Source organism: Chiloscyllium punctatum, chromosome 25 (genome assembly GCF_047496795.1).
Source record: "Chiloscyllium punctatum isolate Juve2018m chromosome 25, sChiPun1.3, whole genome shotgun sequence".
Classification (NCBI taxonomy): Eukaryota; Metazoa; Chordata; class Chondrichthyes; order Orectolobiformes; family Hemiscylliidae; genus Chiloscyllium; species Chiloscyllium punctatum.
Window position 1 is genome coordinate 43997562 of NC_092763.1, and position 21207 is coordinate 44018768.

A 21207-nucleotide genomic window follows, 5' to 3' on the forward strand; every position below is an offset into this window, starting at 1 on the left:
GAGCAGATACAGCAGAGTCACATGAATTGGGAGTAAGTGATCGCATTTTTACAGGAGTGGGGGTGGGAGGAGATGTAGTCCAGGTTACTGTTGGAGTCGGTGGCTTTGAAATAGATGTCTGTGTTGAGTCGGTCACCAGAAATGGAGATGGAGAGGTCCAGAAGGGGAGGGGTGTGTCTGAGATGTTGAGGTCAGGTTGGAAGGTGTCAGTGAAGATGATGAACTGCTCAACCTCCTCGCGAGAGCGCAAGGTGGTGCCAAAACAGACATCAATGTAGCAGAGGAAAAGGTAGGGTATGGTGCCAATGTAACTGCAGAAGATGGACTGTTCCATGTATCCTACAAAGAGGCAGGCATAGCTGGAGCCCTTGCGAGTGCCCACGGCTACCCTTTCGGCCTGAAGAAAATGGGAGGATTTGAAGGAGAAGTTGTTGAGTGTGAGGAGCAGTTCCACCAATCAAAAGAGTGTGTCGGTAGAGGGGTACTGATAGGACTCGCGGGTGAGAAAGAAATGGAGCGCTTGGAGGCCTCCACCATGCAAGGCTTGGCAACGGCAACTGCAGTAGATGCATTTCCAGGACATTCCCTGGATGTAATGAGACGTGACTCTAACATGTGTTCTGAATTTTTATACCCCAATGTGGCTCTCACTAACCATCTCCAAAGAACTGGAGAAAATAAAACTAAGCACTCTGTTCAGGTAAGTACTACTGTGGAGATGGCATCTATTACATCAAAGTCATTTACTGTATCAACATAAGTTGCTGTTTAGAAAGCAAAAAAAGTCTGTATGGAACAAGTGTAATGAACATTAAGGGCCATTTGCTTCCATGCAAAATCCAAATGTTTCTTGATTTTAGCTGCTGTTTCTTGAAATTTGTTTATAGACTGCATTTGCAGTAATCATAACCAGAGCATTTTCTTTGCACTTCCACTGATGCTGATTCACTTGAAGGCACTGTTGCAAAGGATTCAATATTCTTAGCTTTTGAGAAACTATGCACTTTTGAAAAGTAAAGATACTACATGTTTCTGTAGTGGTTCCCAGTGATCCCTGCATTGATAAGTGCTAAGCAAGATTGATAAATCTCCATTGTTGATCTCACTATTGAAGTTCTTACTAATAATAATGGATGACTATCAACTAAAAATAATACATGGCTGACCCAAAGCCTGAGCCTTGAGTCAGACATCCAACCTTCTAACGTGTTCTGGCATTGTGCCAATGTTTCTGGGCCTTGTCGAACTTTTCATAATCAGCTAAGTGCTTTGTAGGTAATGAAGTACCGTTTGAATGACTTCGTGCTAGAGTATAGGAAATGTAATAATCCACGGTATACAGAATAAATTCTCACAAACGGTGATGGGATAGTGACCAGATTAATATTTTTTTCTTTTTGTAATGTTAATTCAGTGATACATGGATGGGATACAGGTTAATTCCCCTCTTCTCTTAAAAATAATTCCACTGTGTTTTTAGCAACCAGCTGAGCCAGTAGATTTAAATCAGGTCATAATGCCATTAAATCATCATATCTCCTGAGGTGACACCTTTGACAGTGCAGCACTCTTTTAGATCCAGATGGAGTGACAATCTTGGATTTTGCTCTCAAGCCCTGGAGTGGAACTGGAATTCAGCATGTATGACTGAGAAGAGAGTTACTATCAACTGAGTCATTGCTGAAATTCTTGCCAATTATTTACAAGGTCAACTTTGTAAGAAGCAGACAAATAATCTCAATATTGCACATTACCTCTTTATCAGACTCTCAACTGTCAGATGTGACATCAACAATTTTCTGTTACTTCAAGCCCCCACTGCTTTCAATGCACCTTTTTTTTAATTAATAAAATCACTCAAACTGTCAAATACCTGTAGCACATCGAACCAGATTTTGGGATGCTTCTCTCTACAAATTTGTTTTAAATAACTTCAGCTGTTTTGATTGTTTTAAAAGCAAGATTCCCTTGCAGTCTTTCCAATAATGCTTGCTGTTTAAAATATTTTAAAAACTTTTTCCATATTCTGTCCTTTATCTTTGAATTTATTTTTGTTCCTTATTTGAAAAAAAATTACCTAAAACTCTGCTTATCAGAAAATATTATTCCTTATGTACTGATTTTGACCTCACGTAACCTCCAGAATTTCTTTTATTTTAAACAACCCCAGTTTTGTTTCCTTTCCTCACTACACCGGTTATAGTTGTTTTGCTTTCAGGTAGCCCTTGTTGTTGGTCCCTCTTGTCATTGCTTATCTTTCCTTTATCGGGGAAGGGTATATGAATAGGAAGGATTTAGAGTGATGTGGGCCAAGTGCTAAAAAATGGGACTCGATTAATTTAGGATATCTGGTCGGCATGGATGAGTTGAACCAAGGGGTCTGTTCATAGAATTATAGAATCCCTACAGTTTGGAAACTGGCCATTCGGCCCAACAGGTCCACACTGAGCCTTCATAGAGTAACCCACCTAGGCCAATTTCCCTACATTTACCCCTGACTAATGCACCTAACGTACACATCTCTGAACACTATGGGCAATTTAGCATGACCAATTCGCCTAATCTGCACATCTTTAGATTGTGGGAGGATATCGGAGCACCCGGAGGAAACCCAGGCAGACATGGAGAGAATGTGCAAACTCCAAACAGTCATCCGAGGCTGGAATTGAACCTGAGTCACTTTCACTGTGAGGCAGTAGTGTTCACCACTGAGTCACCGTTCTGTACTGTACATCTCTATGACTCTGAGAGCTCAATCACCTCCTGTTTCCCTATAATTGTTCTTCTGCTAATCTCAGTTTTCAAAATAGCAGCATCATTATCTACTACAGTGCCACAGGAATCGACTAATTGTTTATGTATTTGATCTGTATCAGTGCTACAGCATTTAATAAGCTGCTGCAACTTAAATATGTTTATCAGAACCGTTTGGTCAAATACGCTTCATTGTGAATAATATATTTCCAGTTTACTAACAGATTGCTATCTCCCATAGCATTGTTCAAGCGAAGACAGAGGTTTTCTAAGAACAAACTGTTATGCTATATTATCAGGAATACTGATTCTTCAAGAGAACCTTTCAAACAGTGACCTTGGTTGTAGCGTGATGATAATAACATTGGGGCTAGCAATATTTTAAGGGCTGTGATCCCAACATCTGGCAGCACTGGTGAGAAGGACCCCAACATTCCAAATAAAATGTAATGATAGATGTCGGCAACTAAGATCATTGGAATAAAGTGAGAGAGATGCCAATGAATCGGGGTGAAGGGAAGCGAGATCTCAGAACCTGAGAAAATTATTATGATTATAGAAAGTGAATAAGAAGTACAGTTGAGGCTTCATAAGTTGGAATTTGAAAGCAAAGCTTATAGGAAATATTTTTAAAATGTGAATTATTATTCAATATTGAGCAAATCAAAATGCTGCTTGACATGTAAGCAAATTAATCACATGAAAGTCACTTAAGTTTTGGTGTGCAGATGTAGCCCTATTGTTCTACGAAATTGAATGTTGCTGATTGGAACCACGTATTTCTAAAGTATACTAAAGTGTTGCTTATTTTGGGAGTAACCTATAGTTTCTAATGTTTTACACTGTCAACACCTAACTATAAATATGTTGTTGCTATTGGCAGATTTGAGCGGCTGGACTCTCTTAAATCATATTTAAAGGCTGGTAGGTCCAATAAGATCTGATATTCTGAGGATATTGCAACTGAGAACATAATTTTTTAATCATATTAGTTATATTGCTTGAAGTGGTTAATATTGGATAGAATAATTTCAAAATTTTGCTCCTTTTCAACAGGTGTGCATTTATACTCTGGTTTATCATATGTTTCATTGAGAAATAAATTAATGCCTTGACTGCTTTGGTATGAATGTGAAAATTTCTATCGCACTATTTTAAAAAATGATAGGAAAAGATTGTCCATTCCTGTAGCCAATATTTATCTTGCAACCAATGTCACTAAAACATTTTTAATTGGCTGGTTACAGATGATTGCTACTTCGAAATTGGTGGCTGCATTTCTTTCATATAACAGTGACAGTGCTTGAAATGTCGCATGATTTGGATTGTCCTGAGGTTGTGTAATACATATAAAATGCAAGCTATTTTCTTTATGATGCATTAGATATATATCTGTGAATGCCATGTCTCCTGCTAGAATTTTCCCAGTTATATTAAATAACATATGAACACATTGGAGTTGAATTAATGGAGGAGTTGAGTAATGGCAAACAGCAGAAAAATCGGTGTTTCGGGCAAAAGCCCTTCATCAGGAATACAGGCAGAGAGCCTGAGGGGGCATCCTCTCACTTATCTCTCCACGTTTCAGGCTCTCTGCCTGTATTCCTGATGAAAGGCTTTTGCCCGAAACACCGATTTTTCCGGCTCCTCGAATGCTGCCTGAACTGCTGTGCTTTTCCAGCACCACTAATTCAGAATCTGGTTTCCAGCATCTGCAGTCATTGTTTTTACCTAATGGTAAACATAGCAGAACAGGGAATAATGCACCAGACAGAACGTACATGGAAAGAGTAGTAGTTTAAAATGGCTCTCTTATCTGAGTGAAGAAATAATTCATTACAATTCTGCTAAATTATTGGCACAAATAAATTTAATTACCACTACAAAGACTTCAGAGAACCATAGCAAGTGAGGCAGTTTGAAATGGGGCATCAGCATAGACTTTCAATATCATCACTTCCCATCTCTAATTTACCAGTAATAAATGACAAGCCTAGTGTGAATGGGCAATTTTATTTATTCTTTCACAAGTTGGGGACGTTATTGGCTGAGTCAACATTTATTTCCCACTCTCAAATATCCTTGCGAAGGTAGTAATGAGGCACTTTCTTGAACCACTGCAGTCCATGAATAGTAGATAAACCCATGGTGCTGCTGAGAAGGGAGTTCCAGAATTTTGTCCCAGTGAGTTGAAGGAATGGGAATATTGTTCCAAGGCAGGATGGCTTTTAGCGTGGGAAGGAGTCATCAGGTGACGATTCTTCAATCGGTTTGTAGCCCCTGATCTTCTAGGTTGTAAACACTTATAGACAATAGGTGCAGGAGTAGGCCATTCTGCCCTTCGAGCCTGCACCACCATTCATTATGATCATGGCAGATCATCCTCAGTCAGTATCCTGTTCCTGCCTTATCTCCATAACCCTTGATTCCACTATCCTTGAGAGCTCTATCCAACTCTTTCTTAAATGAATCCAGAGACTGGGCCTCCACTGCCTTCTAGGGCAGAGCATTCCACACACCCACCACTCTCTGGGTGAAGAAGTTTCTCCTCATCTTTGTCCTAAATGGCCTACCTCTTATTTTTAAGCTGTGTCCTCTGGTTCTGGACTCACCCATCAGCGGAAACATGTTTTCTGCGTCCAGAGTGTCCAATCCTTTAATAATCTTATACGTCTCAATCATATCCCCTCTCAGTCTTCTAAACTCAAGGGTATACAAGTCGCTCCAATCTTTCAATATAAGATAGTCCTGCCATTCCAGGAATTGACCTCGTGAACCTACGCTGCACTCCCTCAATAGACCAGAACTGCACACAATATTCCAGGTGTGGTCTCACCAGGGCCCTGTACAGCTGCAGAAGAACCTCTTTGCTTCTGTACTCAATCCCTCTTGTTATGAAGGCCAGCATGCTATTAGCTTTCTTCTCTACCTGCTGTACCTGCATGCTTGCCTTCATTGACTGGTGTACAAGAACACCCAGATCTCTTTGTACTGCTCCTTTACCTAACTTGACTCCATTTAGGTAGTAATCTGTCTTCCTGTTCTTGCCACCAAAGTGGATAACCACACATTTACCTATATTAAACTGCATCTGCCATGATTCACTCACCTAAACTGTCCAGGTCACCCTGTAATCTCCTAACATCCTCCTCACACTTCACCCTGCCAACCAGCTTTGTATCATCAGCAAATTTGCTAATGTTACTATTAATACCATCTTCTATATCATTAATATATATTGTAAAAAGCTGCGGTCCCAGCACTGATCCCTGCGGTACCCCACTGGTCACCGCCTGCCATTCCGAAAGGGAGCCGTTTATCACTACTGTTTGTTTCCTGTCAGCCAACCAATTTTCAATCCAAGTCAGTACTTTGCCCCCAATACCATGCGCCCTAATTGTGCTCACTAACCTCCTATGTGGGACTTTATAAAAGGCTTTCTGAAAGTCCAGGCACACTACATCCACTGGATCTCCCCTGCCCATCTTCAAAGTTGCATCCTCAAAAAATTCCAGAAGATTAGTCAAGCATGATTCCCCCTTCATAAATCCATGCTGACTCTGACCTATCCTGTTACTGCTATCCAGGTGTGTCGTAATTTCATCCTTTATAATTGACTCCAGCATCTTTCCCACCACTGAGGTCAGACTAACTGGTCTATAATTTCCCTGCTTTCTCTCTCGCTCCTTTCTTAAAAAGTGGTACAACATTAGCCACCCTTCAATCCGCAGAAACTGATCCTGAATCTGTCGAACTCTGGAAAGTAATCACCAACGCATCCACGATTTCTCCAGCCACCTCCTTCATTACTCTGGGATGTAGACCATCAGGCCCCGGGTAAGTTTGGAAGATGCGGTCAAAGCAACTTTGGAGAGTTGATACATTTCATCTCTAGATGGTGCATGCTGCAGCCACCCTGCATGGGTACTGAAGGGAGAGTGAATGTTGAAGGTAGTGCATGTGTTCCTGATGAAGGGCTTTTGCCCAAAACGTCGATTTCGCTGTTTGTTGGATGCTGCCTGAACTGCTGTGCTCTTCCAGCACCACTAATCCAGTATTTGGTTTTCAGCATCTGCAGTCATTGTTTTTACCATGTGGTGACAGTGCTTTGTTCTGGAGATGTTGAACCTCTTGAATGTTGTTCGAGCTGCATTTAATCAGGAAAATAGAGTATTCAATTATACTCCTGATTTGTGCCTTGGAGTTAATGTACAGGCTTTTGGGGTGTCAGGAGGTGAGTTGGTTGCTGCAGGTTTCCCTACCTCTGAAAATATTTAAACAGCTCATCAATGTGGCAAGCCTCCAAGGATGTTGATAGTGTGAATTCATGAATGCTAACATTCGAAGTCAGGTTATGATAGTTGGATGCAGCCTTGTTGGAGATAGTCATTGCACAGTGACCCAGGGCATCAGAGGCCTAATAGATGTTTAAAGGCAATAAGACCACAGCTGAGGTCAATCAGTTCATCCTTGACTAGAGCAATTTTTGTAGATGACTTGACATGTTAGGCATTGGGTTTAAGCTTCCAACCAGCTCTTGGCACATTGATAATTGGAGAGCAGATGTACTCACCAATATTGAGGAAGCAAGTGGCACAGTGATTCTTCAGATCCTGCCAGTGGCTACTGCCAAGGGAGGCTGATTCAGTCATATGGAATGGTCATCAACTTCATATTCTATTGAATCAGAATCTTGGGACAGAACAGCAGCAGAATGCCACAATCAGCTCCAATGTGGAGGAGGCATCCTGTAACAGAATCATTAGGATAATGAGCTACAACCAAATGTCAGGTTGACACTACTTGTGAGATACTATCACAGTTCTTTATGCAGTAATGATGGAACAGCTGCACTTCAGTTCCACTACAAGTTAACTAATGCAATTGGTGTGCTACACCACCACAACCCTCAATTTCTGTGCCTCATTCATTCTGGCATCCACTGGGGACTGTAGTATCTCCTAATCAGTAACACACTTGAACGTGTTGACTGAGCCTCCTTGGGCGATCCTGTCAACACATCCAGTATGGAACTTATCCTGACAATCAGAAAGAACCATAGGATTTGGTTCCATTTCTCACATTAAAATGGACTGCAAGCATGAGGCAAGCAAAGCTCTTAAAGACTATCTAGCTGCTTTCACGAACAATAAGGCTTTCAGTTCCATTCTATCAATGTAAAACTGGTTGTGACCACTTGTCGTTATCTGCAAGTCATTGCGACAGTCACAGCACCATCTTTCTCTGACATTCGTCCGTGGTCAAATATTTTTATTCCTCCCTTGTGTCTTCAAGGTGGATACTTGGCTTTGGTGCATATCCACTACAGATGGCTGCTGATACAGAGGCAGAGTAGCAAGGCAGATCAAATCATGTGGCAACCTGAAGCACCATAAAGCAAATTAAAGATCACCTGAAGATTACATTCAGCTGTTTGCAAGTTCAGAATACATCATTAAGGGTCTGCAAGATGCAGTGATCTGCTGCACTTTGCACAACCTTGTTGTGCAGCAGGGAGAAACAGTGGGTAACAAGGCACCTTCAGTTGAAGAGAAGCATACAGAAGTTGCTGACAAGCTGTGAAGTCTGGAAAGATTTGGGAGGTTGTATAGATGATGTCGTAAAAAACTGCATAAGGGAGGCTCAAGATGCTCTGAGACACGCATGATTTTGTGACCCTTCCCAAAGTGCCAAGTCTCCATCACGTAGTGTTACTTGGCAGTCCAAAAGACCGCCAAAATCACCATAATCCTTCCCAAACATCCCTTTGGGCAGTTCATGGTAACCCAGTTCTAGAGATACACCAACGATAAATAGAAGCATCAAGATGTCCAACAATATTGTGGTAAACCTACAGCAAATAGAGTACATCAGTTCAAGAAGGCCGCTCTTCTCTATCTTCCCAAAGGAAACTAGTCATGAATAATAAATACTACCTTCCAGTGACACTCATGTCCCCTGTATGAACTTAGAAAAAAAAACAAAAACAAATAGCGTATTTATTATAAACATGTTCAAATGAAAATAGGTACTGCCTTAGACCTTGCTGTCCTCAGTTGCTGCAGTAATGATCTTCTCTCCATCACAAAATCAGGAGTGGGGATGTTTACTGATAACTGCACAATGTTCAACACCATTCACAACTCCTCAGATATAGATTCAGTCCATGTCCAAAAGCAGCAAACCAGATTAGGAATTTGACAATGTAGGTATGGAAGGTAATTTCACCTTGTTGGAGAGTCCAGGATGAGAGGTTACTCTTGATAAGGGGTCACCCAGCTTGGCTGCAGAGATGATGAGGAATTTCTTTCACTAGTAGTAATTCTGTGTATTTGTTAACCCCACAGAGGGATGTAGAGACTAGATGATGAAGTATAATTAAGGCAGAGATAAAAGTCAGACAGTCTAGGGTTATGTGGAAAAGGCAGGCAAGTGATTATCAGGTTGGCCATGATGTCAGAGCAGACTTGATAGACCGGTTGGCCTATTTCTGCTCAACCTCTTACGGTGTCAGATCTGGACAGTAGCCAAATTTGAGTTGGAACTGGCAAATAACATACACACACTCCAAGTACGAGCAATGACCTTCTCCATCAAGAGACAATCCAACTTTGCCCCTTGTCATTCAGCAGCATCACTGTCATAGAGAAGTACAGCATGAAACATATCCTTTGATCCAATTCGTCCATGCCAACCAGATATCCGACCCTAATCTAGTCCCATTTGCCAGCACTTGGACCATATCCCTCTAAACACATCCCATTGATATATCCATCCAGATGTCTTTTAAATGCTGCCATTGTACCAGCTTCCACCACTTCCTCTGGCAGCTCATTCCATGCGCATACCATCCTCTGTGTGAAAATGTTGCCCGTTAGGTTCCTTTTATTATCGTTCCCCTCTCACAAGAAACCTCTGCCCACTAGTTCTGGACTCCCCGACCCGGGATAAGACCTTGTCTGTTTATCCTATCCATACCTCTCATGATTTTATAAACCTCTATAAGGTCACCCGTAAGCCTCCGACGCTCCAGGGTAAACAGCCCAGCCTGGTCAGCCTCTGCCGATAGCTCAAATCCTTCAACCCTGGCAACATCCTTGTAAATCCTTTCTGATCCCTTTCAAGTTTCACAGTGTCCTTCCAGTAGGAAGGAGAGCAGAAGTGCACAGAATATTCCAAAAGTGGCCTAACCAGTATCCTGTACTGCTGCAACATGACCTCCCAACTCCAATACTTAATTCTCTGACAAATAAAGAAAAGCATATCAAATGCCTTCTTCACTGTCCTACTTATCTGTGACTCTACTTTCAAGGAACTATGAACCTGCATTTCAGGGTCTTTTTGTTCAGCAACACTCTCTAGAACCTTACCATTAAGTGTATAAGTCCGGGTCTGATTTGTCCTTCCAAAATGCAGCACCTTGCATTAATCTTATTGAAACTCCATCTGCCAGTTCTCAGCCCATTGGCCCATCTGGTCAAGATCCCATTTTAATCTGAGGTACTCATCTTCGCTGTTCACTACACCTCCAATGTTTGTATCACCTGCAAATGTACTAACTATACCTCCTGTGTTCACATTCAAATCATTTATGTAAGTGTCGAAGAGTTATGGACTCAGCACTAATCTACTGGTCACAAGGCCTCCAGTCTGAAAAGCAACCATCCCCCACCACCCTCTGTCATCTACCTTTGAGCCAGTTCTGTATCCAAATGGCAAGTTCTCCCTGTATTCCATCAGATCTAACCTTGCTAACCAATCTCCCATGAGGAATCGTCCACCGCTCTGCCCTCCACAATCCTCTTTGTTAGTTCTTCAAAAAGCATTAACAAGTTTGTGAGATGTGATTTCCCACAAACAAAGCCATGCTGACTATCCCTAGTCAGTTCTTGCCTTTCCAAATACATGTAAATCCTGTCCCTCAGGATTCCCTCCAACAACCTACCCACCACCAATGTCAGGCTTGCCGGTCTGTAGTTCACTGGCTTTTCCTTACCACCTTTCTTAAATTGTGGCACAACGTTAGCCACCCTCCAGTCTTACGGCACCTCACCTGTGACTATCAGTGATACAAATATCTCAGCAAGGCGTCCAGCAATCAATTCCCTAAACTTCTCTCAGAGTTCGAGGATACTCCTGATCAGGTCCTGGGGATTAATCCACTTTTATGCATTTCTAGACATCCAACACTACCTCCTGTGTATTATGGACATTTTTCAAGATGTCATCATCTATTTCCCCACATTCTATATCTTCCACTTCCTCCTCCACAGTAAACACTGATGCCAAATACGTGTTTGGTATTGCCCCCATCTTCTGTGGTTCCACACAGAGGCTGTGTTGAAGATCTTTTGTCCTTAATGTATTTATGAAAACCCTTTGGATTCTCCTTAATCTATTTGCCAAAGCTATCTCATATCCCCTTTTTGCCTCCCTGATTTCCCTCTTAAGTATACTCCTACTGCTTTTATACTCTTCTAAGGATTCACTCCATCTCTCTTGTCTATACCTGACGTGCTTCCTTCTTTTTCTTAAACAAAATCTCAACGTCTCTCGTCGTCCAGCGTTCCCTACACCTGCCAGCCTTTCCTCTCACCCTAAGAGGAATATACTGTCCCTGGACACTCGTTATCTCATTTTTGAAGGCTTCCCATTTCCCAGCCATTCCTTTACCTGCGAACAACTGACCCCAATTAGCTGTTGAAAGTTCTTGCCTAATAGCGTCAAAATTAGCCTTCCTCCAATTTAGAACTTCAGCTTTTAGATATAGTCTATCCTTTTCCATTACTGTTTTAAAACTAGTAGAATTATGGTCGTTGGCCCCAAAGTGCTCCCCCACTTACACCTCAGTCACCTGTCCTACCTTATTTCCCAAGTGTAGTTCAAGTTTTGCACCTTCTTTAGTAGGAACATCCACATACTGAATCAGAAAATTTTCTTGTACACACTTAACAAATTCTTCTCCATCTAAATCCTTAACATTTCTGGAATATTGCGTGCAATTCTGGTCTCCTATCGGAAGGATGTTGTGAAATCTGAAAAGGTTCAGAAAAGATTTTTAAGGATGTTGCCAGGGCTGGAGGATTTGAGCTATAGGGAGAGGCTAAATAGGCTGGGGCTGTTTTCCCTGGAGTGTCTGTGGCTGAGGGGTGGCCTTATAGAGGTTTATAAAATCATGAGAGGTATGGATAGAATAAATAGACCATGTCTTTTACCTGGAGTGGGGGAATTCAAAGCTCGAAGGCATTGATTTAGTGAGAGAGGGGAATGATATAAAAGGGACCTAAGGGGGAACTTTTCATGCGTAGGGTTGTGCGTGTATGGAATGCGCTGCCTGAGGAAGTGGTGGAGATTGGTAGAACTGCAGCATTCAAAAGGCATTTGGATGGGTATATAAATAGGAAGGTTTTAGAGCGAAATGCCTTTGCGATCCTCAGTCAAGCAATCACTTCTGCAACTGCTGGCCAGGCAGCTGCAAGATCCACCGACACCAACACGAGGCCTGAACAGAACATCACTTCCACACTGGTTGTTGCCACCCCTGTAGCCACTTTGTCCCCAGTGACATTATCTACGCCACACATTTTGCCCCTGTAGCTGCTGCTGTCGCAACCACATGCACCCCCACTGATGTCACTTGCCTGAACACCGCCGATAGAATCACCTGTAATATGCTTTACTCCACTTCTGCCCCCGCGGATCCCACAGTCATCACCTCCAGCCCCCGACACCCAGGCTGAGCATGACTTGTGTAAATGACGTCATCCTCGATCTCTCTACTACCACCACCACACCAGTTACAGTCTCCACCCCACTCCCAACTCCAGCCCTACGCCAGGTCCTATCACCCAGCCCTGCTGTGTTTTCACCATCCCCCGCGCCCCACAAGACCTCCCCCTCACTGCGGACAAACGATCAGTCCTCGGCCAAGGCCTTACCTTCATCCCCTTCTGCTCCCCGATCGATGAATTCAACGTGCGTTGTGACATTGAACATTTCTTCTTCCGTCTCTGGGTTTACTTTTTCCATCAAGACACCCACTCACCTTCCGAGGACCCCTTCTCCTGCCTCCAACACACCCCATCCTACTCGACACGCCATGCTGGTCTGTTCCCTCTCTCGGTCATTTCCTTTCAAACTGCCGCCAGGGCATTGACCGCCTCAACCTGTCCACGCCTGTCACCCACTCCAACCTCTCAACTCCCCCAATGCGCAGCCCTCCAATCCTTCCACTTCAACCCCAACGTCACCATCAAACCAGCGGAGAAGGGTTGGGGGACGCTTGGTAATTTAGCACACTGACGTCTACACCGCTGAAGCCATGTGCCAACTCAGACACCTCTTCCTGTTGCCCCCTTTGCCATGACGTCTCCTCCCACCACCAAGCCATCATTTGCCAGACCATACACAACCTCATCATCTCAGAGTATCTCCCACTTCAAGCTTCCAACCTCATAGTTTGGGAGTCCCGCACTGCATGGTTCGACCTCCTACCCAAGATTCACAAACCTGACTGCCCCGGACAACCCATTGTCTTGGCTCGCTCCTGTCCCACCGAACTCATGTCCAAATACCTTGATACTGTCCTATTACTCCTAGTCCAGGAACTCCCCACATACGTTCGGGAAACCACCCACACCCTCCACCTCCTCCAAGACTTTCATTTCCCTGGCACCCAACACCTCATCTTCACCATGGACATCTGGTCTCGATACAGCGCTATCCGCCATGTGGAGCACGTCCAAGCCCTCTGTTTCTTCCTCTCCAGCCATCACCATCAGTACCCCTCTACTCTCATCCATTTGGCTGAACTGGTCCTTACCCTCAACAGTTTCTCCTTTGAATCCTCCCACTTCCTCCAGACACAAGGGGCACCAGCTATGCCTGTTATTTTGTCAGTTACGTGGAACAGTCCATCTTCGGCAGTTGCACCGGCATCGTTCCCCACCTTTTCCTTTGCTACATCGATGACTGTATTGGCGCCACCTCTTGCTCCCACGAGGAGTTTGAACAGTTCATCAACTTCACCAACATATTCCACTCTGACCTTAAGTTCACCTGGACCATCTCGGACACCTCTCTCCCCTTCCTTGACCACTCCATCTTGATAAACGGTGACCAACTCAACATGGACATCTTCTACAAACCCACTGACTCCCACAGCTACGTGGACTACAACTTCTCCCACCCTGTCTCCTGTTAAAACACTATCCCTTACTCCCAATTTGTCGGTCACTGGCGCATCTGCTCCCAAGAGGACCAGTTCCATCACAGAACACACCAGATGACCACCTCCTTCAAAGACCACAATTTCCCCTCCCACGTGGTCGATGATGCCCTTCAGCGCATCTCATCTACTTCCTGCACCTTCGCCCTTGAACCTCACCCCTCCAACCGCAAGAAGGACAGATCCTGGTCCTCGCCTTCCACCCTACCCACCTCTGTATACATCGCATCATCCTCCGCCATTTCCACCACCTACAAACGGACCCCACCACCAAACATATATTTCCCTCCCCACCCCATCCACTTCCCGTAAAGAGCATTACGTTCGCGACACTCTTGTCAGGGCCACACCCTCCACCTATCCACCCTCCCCTCCTGGCACCTTCCCCTGCCACTGCAGGAATTGCAAAACCTGTGCCCACATCTTGCCCATCACCTCCATCCAATGTCCCAAAGGAGCCTTACACATTCATCAGAGTTTTTCTTGCACTTCCACATCATTTACTGTATGCGTTGCTCCCAATGTGGTCTCCTCCACATTGAAGAGACAGGGTACCTCCTTGCAGAGTCCTTCAGAGAACATCTCCAGGACACCGCACCAATTAACCCCACTGCCCCGTGGCCAAACACTTCAACTCACCCTCCCACTGTACCAAGGAAATGCAGGTTCTGGACCTCCTCCATAGCTACACCCTAACCCCCTGACACCTGGAGGAAGAATGCCTCATCTTCTGCCCGGGGACCCTCCATACTCATGGCATCAATGTGCATTTCACCAGTTCTTCATCCCCCCACCGTATCCCAGTTCCAACCTTCACACACGGCACTGCCACCTTGACCTGTTCTACGTGTCTTATCTTCCTTCCCACCTGTCTACTCCACCCTCCTCTTTGACCTATCACCATTACCCCCACTTTCCTCTACTTATCGCACTCTCAGCTATCCCCACCCCTCCCCCAATCTCTCCTCCACCTCGGCTCACAAGCCTCATTCTTGATGAAGGGTTTTGCCCGAAATGTCGATTCTCTTGCTCCTGTGATGCTGCCTGGCTGGCTGTGCTTTTCCAAGGTGTCTCAACTCTGATCTCCAGCATGTGCAGTCCTCACTTTCTCTGAAGTGGTTAACCAATGTTAATTACTAAAGTTTAGTTAAAATAAAATATTTGCCATTATTTGTAACATAGAAGCTCATCAGTTTTTGTTTTAACTCCTTCAGAGCCTTATGAATGACCTCTAATTAACCAGACATGTCGTTTGTTTCTTTTATGTTGCTCCTTCAGATTTTCTGTGTCTAGCTAATAGTTAATGTGACCTTTTGATGAATTGATGGTAGGTATATTGAACATGGGGAGTTGCAAGAAGGAAATTCAAAATTGGCTGTTTTAATTTTTCCAAGGTTATTTCATGTAACTATCACATATTTAACTTTATTTCTGTTCAAGAATTGTAGTAAACAAATTTCTTGTTATAAAGAGGATATGGAAGAATTCTTAACAGTGACTTTGCTGAATAAAAGTTTTGTGCATTTTTTATAGCTTATGAAAAACTAATAGTACATGTGGCTGAGGGAAAGATGACTGTTGAACTGAAGAGTAGTGAAGCAAATTGGTTTCGAAAAATAGGTAAAAATGTGTTCTTGTTAAATATTGATAAATATGTACCTTTAAATACTAGGGTAACTTCATTGTCCAAAGGCTAAAGCCTGAACATTATCAGAACTGTTTAACCAAAAGACTGTTGGAACATTTCGGTCTTTAACTTCATTGTAAACATGATCAGGGTTTCCATCAAGTATGAAGTAAAGATGTGTATTGCACTTGACTCGTCGAGTGAAGGGGATAAAATTCAACCTTGGTTGGGCATGAGTAAGAAAAATTAGGCAGACTGAAATACTGGTGACCAATTTACTGCTATGATTCCCAGACATACCAGTCCTCAAACAAATATGTTTCAAATAGTGTATAGGCTCTTCACCCAAACAGCCAAGTAATATCAGCGATATTCGCATTTGGACATCAATCAAAAATTTTAGATCCTGATTAAATTTGAAGTGCCAGTTGTGAGTTTCACGTATGGTGCCGATCTCCTCAAAGAAATCCATTAGAGGAAATCAACTGACCCATAAGAGGATCAGTAAAATGATTATTTATTTATTTGTTTGTCTTCTGAACTCCGTCCAAAACTGCTTTATGACCGTATCACCGTTTGGTTAATCAGAGTATTGTTTAATTGGAATCAATTACATTACTGTGATTCTGAATGAGCAAAAGATATTTGTCTTAACAGGCTATTGAGAAGCAGTTTTTGCACAGATATCTGATACAAATATCTCCTTGTCTTAAAGCATGCTTAAATTTTCCTTTTGCCTACTTAAGTAGCCTCCTAAGACTATTTCTTGTCAAGGTGGCATTTAGATTTTCAGCTTTCAAACTTGTGTAAATAAACATCAAGTCGTGGGAATGCAAGAGATCGGAAATAGAAACAAAATTGCTGGAGAAGCTCAACAATTCTGGCAATATTTTTTGAGACAGAAATAAAGCACTTTCTGTTTCACCAGCTAGAATAAGCAGTCATGGCTCCCAGCTTCCTACTTGCAGAGAGCTTTTGACAACCATGGAAACATCTCCTTTCACAGGCTAGTTCATGCACCACACCCCACACCCTGCCCTGATGGGTGGCTTTGTCCTGAAACTCTATTCACCCGAGCAACTATTTATCCCTAAGTTCGAAAGGCATACTCTGTCTCTTGCAGAACTGTTTAGTTGTTTTACTGGGCCAACCTATGCCTTTTTAAACCTTACAATGGGATTCAGCCTCTTCCCTAATGCAAAGTCTGAAATGTCAAAACTGGATGCAATCTGTACCTTAAATATTAAAATAATCCGTTTTAGTTTGGTCCAAAAATTGAAATGTAAAGATTATCACTCAGCCGAATATTTGGACCTTGTGCCCTTCAAGCCAATAGCACTGTCATTGGTTAAGTGCAACGTTTTAAAAATCCTTCACAAGTATGAAAATGGACTGAAAGAATTTGTGATGATTGTAAAACCAATTAATTTGATCATAAATTCATAAAATGATGAGTTCCAATATTTTTTCTTGGAGGTACAAAGCTCTTGTAAATAATTGGATTTTTTTTTCTTAAGAAAAGCCTTAAGTATTATAAATGATGCCCATGTCTTTTGTTTGTAAGCCTGGAATTTAGCTCTGCAGTGTGAGAATTGTCCAAGCAGAATGAGAGACTTTTTCACTCTTTCTTATCAGGTAAGTAGAAACTGTATCTTAATATTTTATTCTGTTTCATTCAAACGTATGCCATTGTGATATCTGTAAAGTGGACGCATAAGATACTCAGCTGCTCCAAACACGCCAGCTGAAGTGTCTGCTTTTTTGATACACGACCATTCACCTTTCACAATTTAGCTATGTAAATTGAAAAAAATGTATTTCCTTACTACATCCTTTCAATAGAAATATTTATTGATCTCTCACATCATTGCCCACGGTAGAGCAGGGAATAAGGTGTGGAAAAATTGTGGGTTGAGGTATTCATTTCTCGTTTGAGCTGAAATTTAAGGCAACGGATCTGAGCTAAAGTGTGGAGAGATTTTTGTTCCCTTTACGCCATGAGTCGCCATCAGAAGCAGCAGTGGATAGGACTGGATTTACAAATGTTCTCTAGAGTCAAAGACCTGGGAGTCTAGTACCAGGAGAATTGGGACTTCAGAGCATGATGGGGAGATAATGCAGAATAGGAACTTGGATCAGTATGTAGGAGAATCTAGGAGCGAGAGAATATCTGCAGGGGTCAGCACTTAATCGAAGTTGTTGTCTAGTCTTACCATTAGATTGTGGAGAGGTGGAAGCAGTGGAAGGTCAACCAAAGAATATTAGCCCTCTGCATGTAAAGCTGAGAGCATCTAAATCTTAAATTCTGCCCATTGTGTAGTGGGTGGTAATAAGATATTGAAGGGGCAGATTGAGGACGAGATGGAGGTTAGAAACAGAGGAAAAAGCAACATCTTGGGAGCTGAATAGGATTGATTTGAGTTTGACATAGCTTAAGTTAGAGCTCTTTCTAGAAGCGGAGAGATAATTGCAATCAGGAAGAAGACTGGGGAATGAAATTAAAATGCAAATAGGGTTAGGATCATAAAATGTCTGTTAAACTTTGACAGGCAGTGTAGTATGATTACTGGCTCAAAGTTGAACTTGGAGCTGCAGACGTGATTGAAGAGAATGTTAATGAGTGAAGAAAGCATTTGTATTGGAGTGGAAAGTAACCACAATGAATGAGGCTTTCCGTGGGATAAGGCTGAGGAATGGTGAAAATAAATTGTTGCTGCATGTGGTGGTAAAATGGCCAGTGGCAACTCAGGCCAAAAAGTAGTGTTGGGAAAAGTCTAAAGAACAAAAGAAAAGTCCTGAGTGAGATTGCAGAATTTGAAAATAAAATGACTTTGGAACAAGGCTGTAATGATGTAGAAGAACTGAACTGATTTTTTTTCCCTAAGCTGTAGCATATTTTCCTAAGATGCAAAAATGCTGCCATGTTTGTCTAAAATGCCTTGTGTACAGGATTTATTGCCAAGTGTGGGGGTGCTGGGAGCAGGTTCAGAGAAAAACATGCTGAATAGTAGGACTGAATACAGGTCAAAGATTGGTGCAATAAATTTAAGAAGACTTCTTAATTCCTATCACCCAACCCTCAAGCCATTTTAAAAGTCGATTGAATAGTTTGGGTCAAAGAAGTCAAGTGTTTTGACAATAGCAGAGGAATCATTAGAGAAAAAATAAACAGCACAAATAAGTTTCTTTTGCTTATCTTCTCATAGAGACAAATCAATTAGCAAATTGGATTCCTGCTTATGTCATATGTGGTCTTAGATTTTGATTCCAAGACGGAATGTATTGATCTTCATGAATCTGTAATTCCATTTTCAAACAACTGCATCTTAACTCAGATATGAAAGCAGAAATTGCTTTCAAAGCTTAGCCGGTCTGGCAACATCTGTGGAGAGAAAACAGACATAACATTTTGGGTCTTATCTTCAGAATTGGTGGTAGCTAGGAAAAGGTTGGTATTTATACAGAAGATGGGGTGAGGGAGGAGTAAACGATAGGCGGAGATAGAGCCCAAAGAGAGAGAAAAACAGTTGGACAGTAAAGGTCAGCCTGGGAGCAAGAATAGCGCACGTTCAACTGGGACGATGTAACCATTCTGGCACAGGCAAAACAGAGACACACCAGAGAATTCCTTGGCATCTAGCACTCCAAATGGAACTCAATCAATAGACACATTGAACTGGACCCCATATACAAACCACTCAGATGCAGAACTGGAAATACCAACAAACAGAGACGTATAAATACTAGGGTAGACAGACCCCAATACCTTAAAAAAGACACAATGATGAAGTCACCTAGCGAAGTGACAAAATGTTAACAGAAAACCACACCAGCTTGGCAAACGAATCCATGACTTCATCCACAACTGGAGCTACAAATCTTCTCAAGAATTCTAGGAAAGAATAGGTGTTAATGATGGTTATTAATAGCATACAATGAGTAATGTGTGGTAGCTGCCCATGTGATGACAAGGCCTGGTGTGTGGGGATGGGGGAAGGTGCTCAAGCCCTAAAATTTGTTGAACTCTACACTGAGTCCAGAGACAACGGAGTTGCCATGCAGTTCTTCCACCTTGTACTGAACTTCACTGGAAGACTGCAGTAAACCTGAGACAGTGATATTGGTCAGAAAACATGATGGTGTATTGAAATAGCAGGCAATTGTAAGCTCAGGATCATTTTGCGGACAGAACATAACTATTCTGTTAAGCAGTCACCTGGTCTGCGCTTCGTTTCCCCAGTGTGGAGCTGACCACATTGTGAGCAGCAAATACATTAGACTGGATTGAGTGAAATGCAGGGGAAGTGCTGATTCAGGAAAGTGTGTTTGGGGCTGTGGATGATGAGGTAAAAGGCAGAAAATGGGCAGGTGATACACCTTGTGCAATTGCAGAGGAAGGGGCCGTTGCGGTATGGAGATGTGTTGGGAGTGAGGAGGAGGAGGAGACCAGCAGGTCCCAGTGGGAATGATCCACAAGTTGACAAGGGAACAGAAGGGAATATGCGTCTAGTGGTGGGATCTGGTAGAGGTGGTGAAAACGGCGGCTAATGATCCTACGAATGTGGATGTTGGTGGGTTGGTAGGTGGGGACAAGGGAGACCCTATTATTGTGGAAGGGAAGACAATGGGATAAGGGCTGGAGTGTGGGAGATGGATTGGACCTGGCTGAGGGCGCTCTCAACCATAGTTCTGGGGGAATTCTTAGTTGTGGAAAAATGTGGACATTTCAGTAGAGCCCATATCGAAGTTGGTATCATCAAATCACATGTGACAGAGTCCGAGGAACTGGGAGAATGTATTTATAGGAAGCAGGTTGTGAAGTATAGTCAAGGTAACTGTGTTGGATTTGTAGTGGATATTGGGAACCAACCGATCCCCAGAACTGGAAACAGATGTCAAGGAATGAGTCAGAGATGGGCCTTGTGAAGGTCAAAGCAAGGTGGAAATTGGAAACAAAATAGATAAACTTTCCTAATTCTGGATGAGAGAGGAAAGCAGCACCAATGGTTCATTGATGTACTGGGGATAGAGTTGTGGGTGGGGCCAGAGTAGGACTGGTACCAGGAATGTTCCATGTACGCCACAAAGAGATAGGCATAACTAGGGCCCCGTATAGGTACAAACAATGACTGCAGATGCTGAAAACCAAATACTGGATTAGTGGTGCTGGAAGAGCACAGCAGTTCAGGCAGCATCCAACGAGCAGCGAAATCGACATTTCGGGCAAAAGCCCTTCATCAGGAATAAAGGCAGTGAGCCTGAAGCGTGGAGAGAGAAGCTAGAGGAGGGTGGGGATGGGGAGAGAGTAGGATAGAGTCACAACATGGTTGAAGAGTACCCATAGCCATCCCTTTGACCTGAAGAATATGAGAGGTATCAAAAGAGAAGTTGTTTCGAGTGAGGATGAGATTGGCCAGGTTGTCGTGGGGACTGTTAGGTGTTTTTTCCAGCTAGAAGTGGGGAGCCCGAGACCCTCCTGATGGGGGATGGGTGTGTAAAGGGATTGCACATTCATGGTAAAAAAAATTATAAGTACATTTTGCAACTGAGAAATAGCAACCTAATTCTCCTAATTAGCTAATAACGAGATAAGAATTGA

General features: G+C 42.8%; 1 protein-coding gene across 6 annotated transcripts in view; it reads left to right on the forward strand.

The window, feature by feature from the left end:
- Positions 1 to 21207, forward strand: part of tex11 (testis expressed 11) — a 254948-nt gene that overhangs the window by 159143 nt on the left and 74598 nt on the right. For 5 of the 6 annotated variants that reach the window (XR_011964123.1, XM_072595189.1, XM_072595187.1 and 2 more), the window contains 3 exons: positions 3638 to 3678; positions 15515 to 15601; positions 17173 to 17243. Coding sequence is in view for 5 of the 6 variants with exons in the window: in XM_072595189.1 (XP_072451290.1) it covers positions 3638 to 3678; positions 15515 to 15601; positions 17173 to 17243 (199 nt within the window). In the remaining variant the exon portion in view is untranslated. The remainder of the gene's footprint in view (positions 1 to 3637; positions 3679 to 15514; positions 15602 to 17172; positions 17244 to 21207) is intronic. The other variant, XM_072595188.1, reaches the window with a different exon arrangement.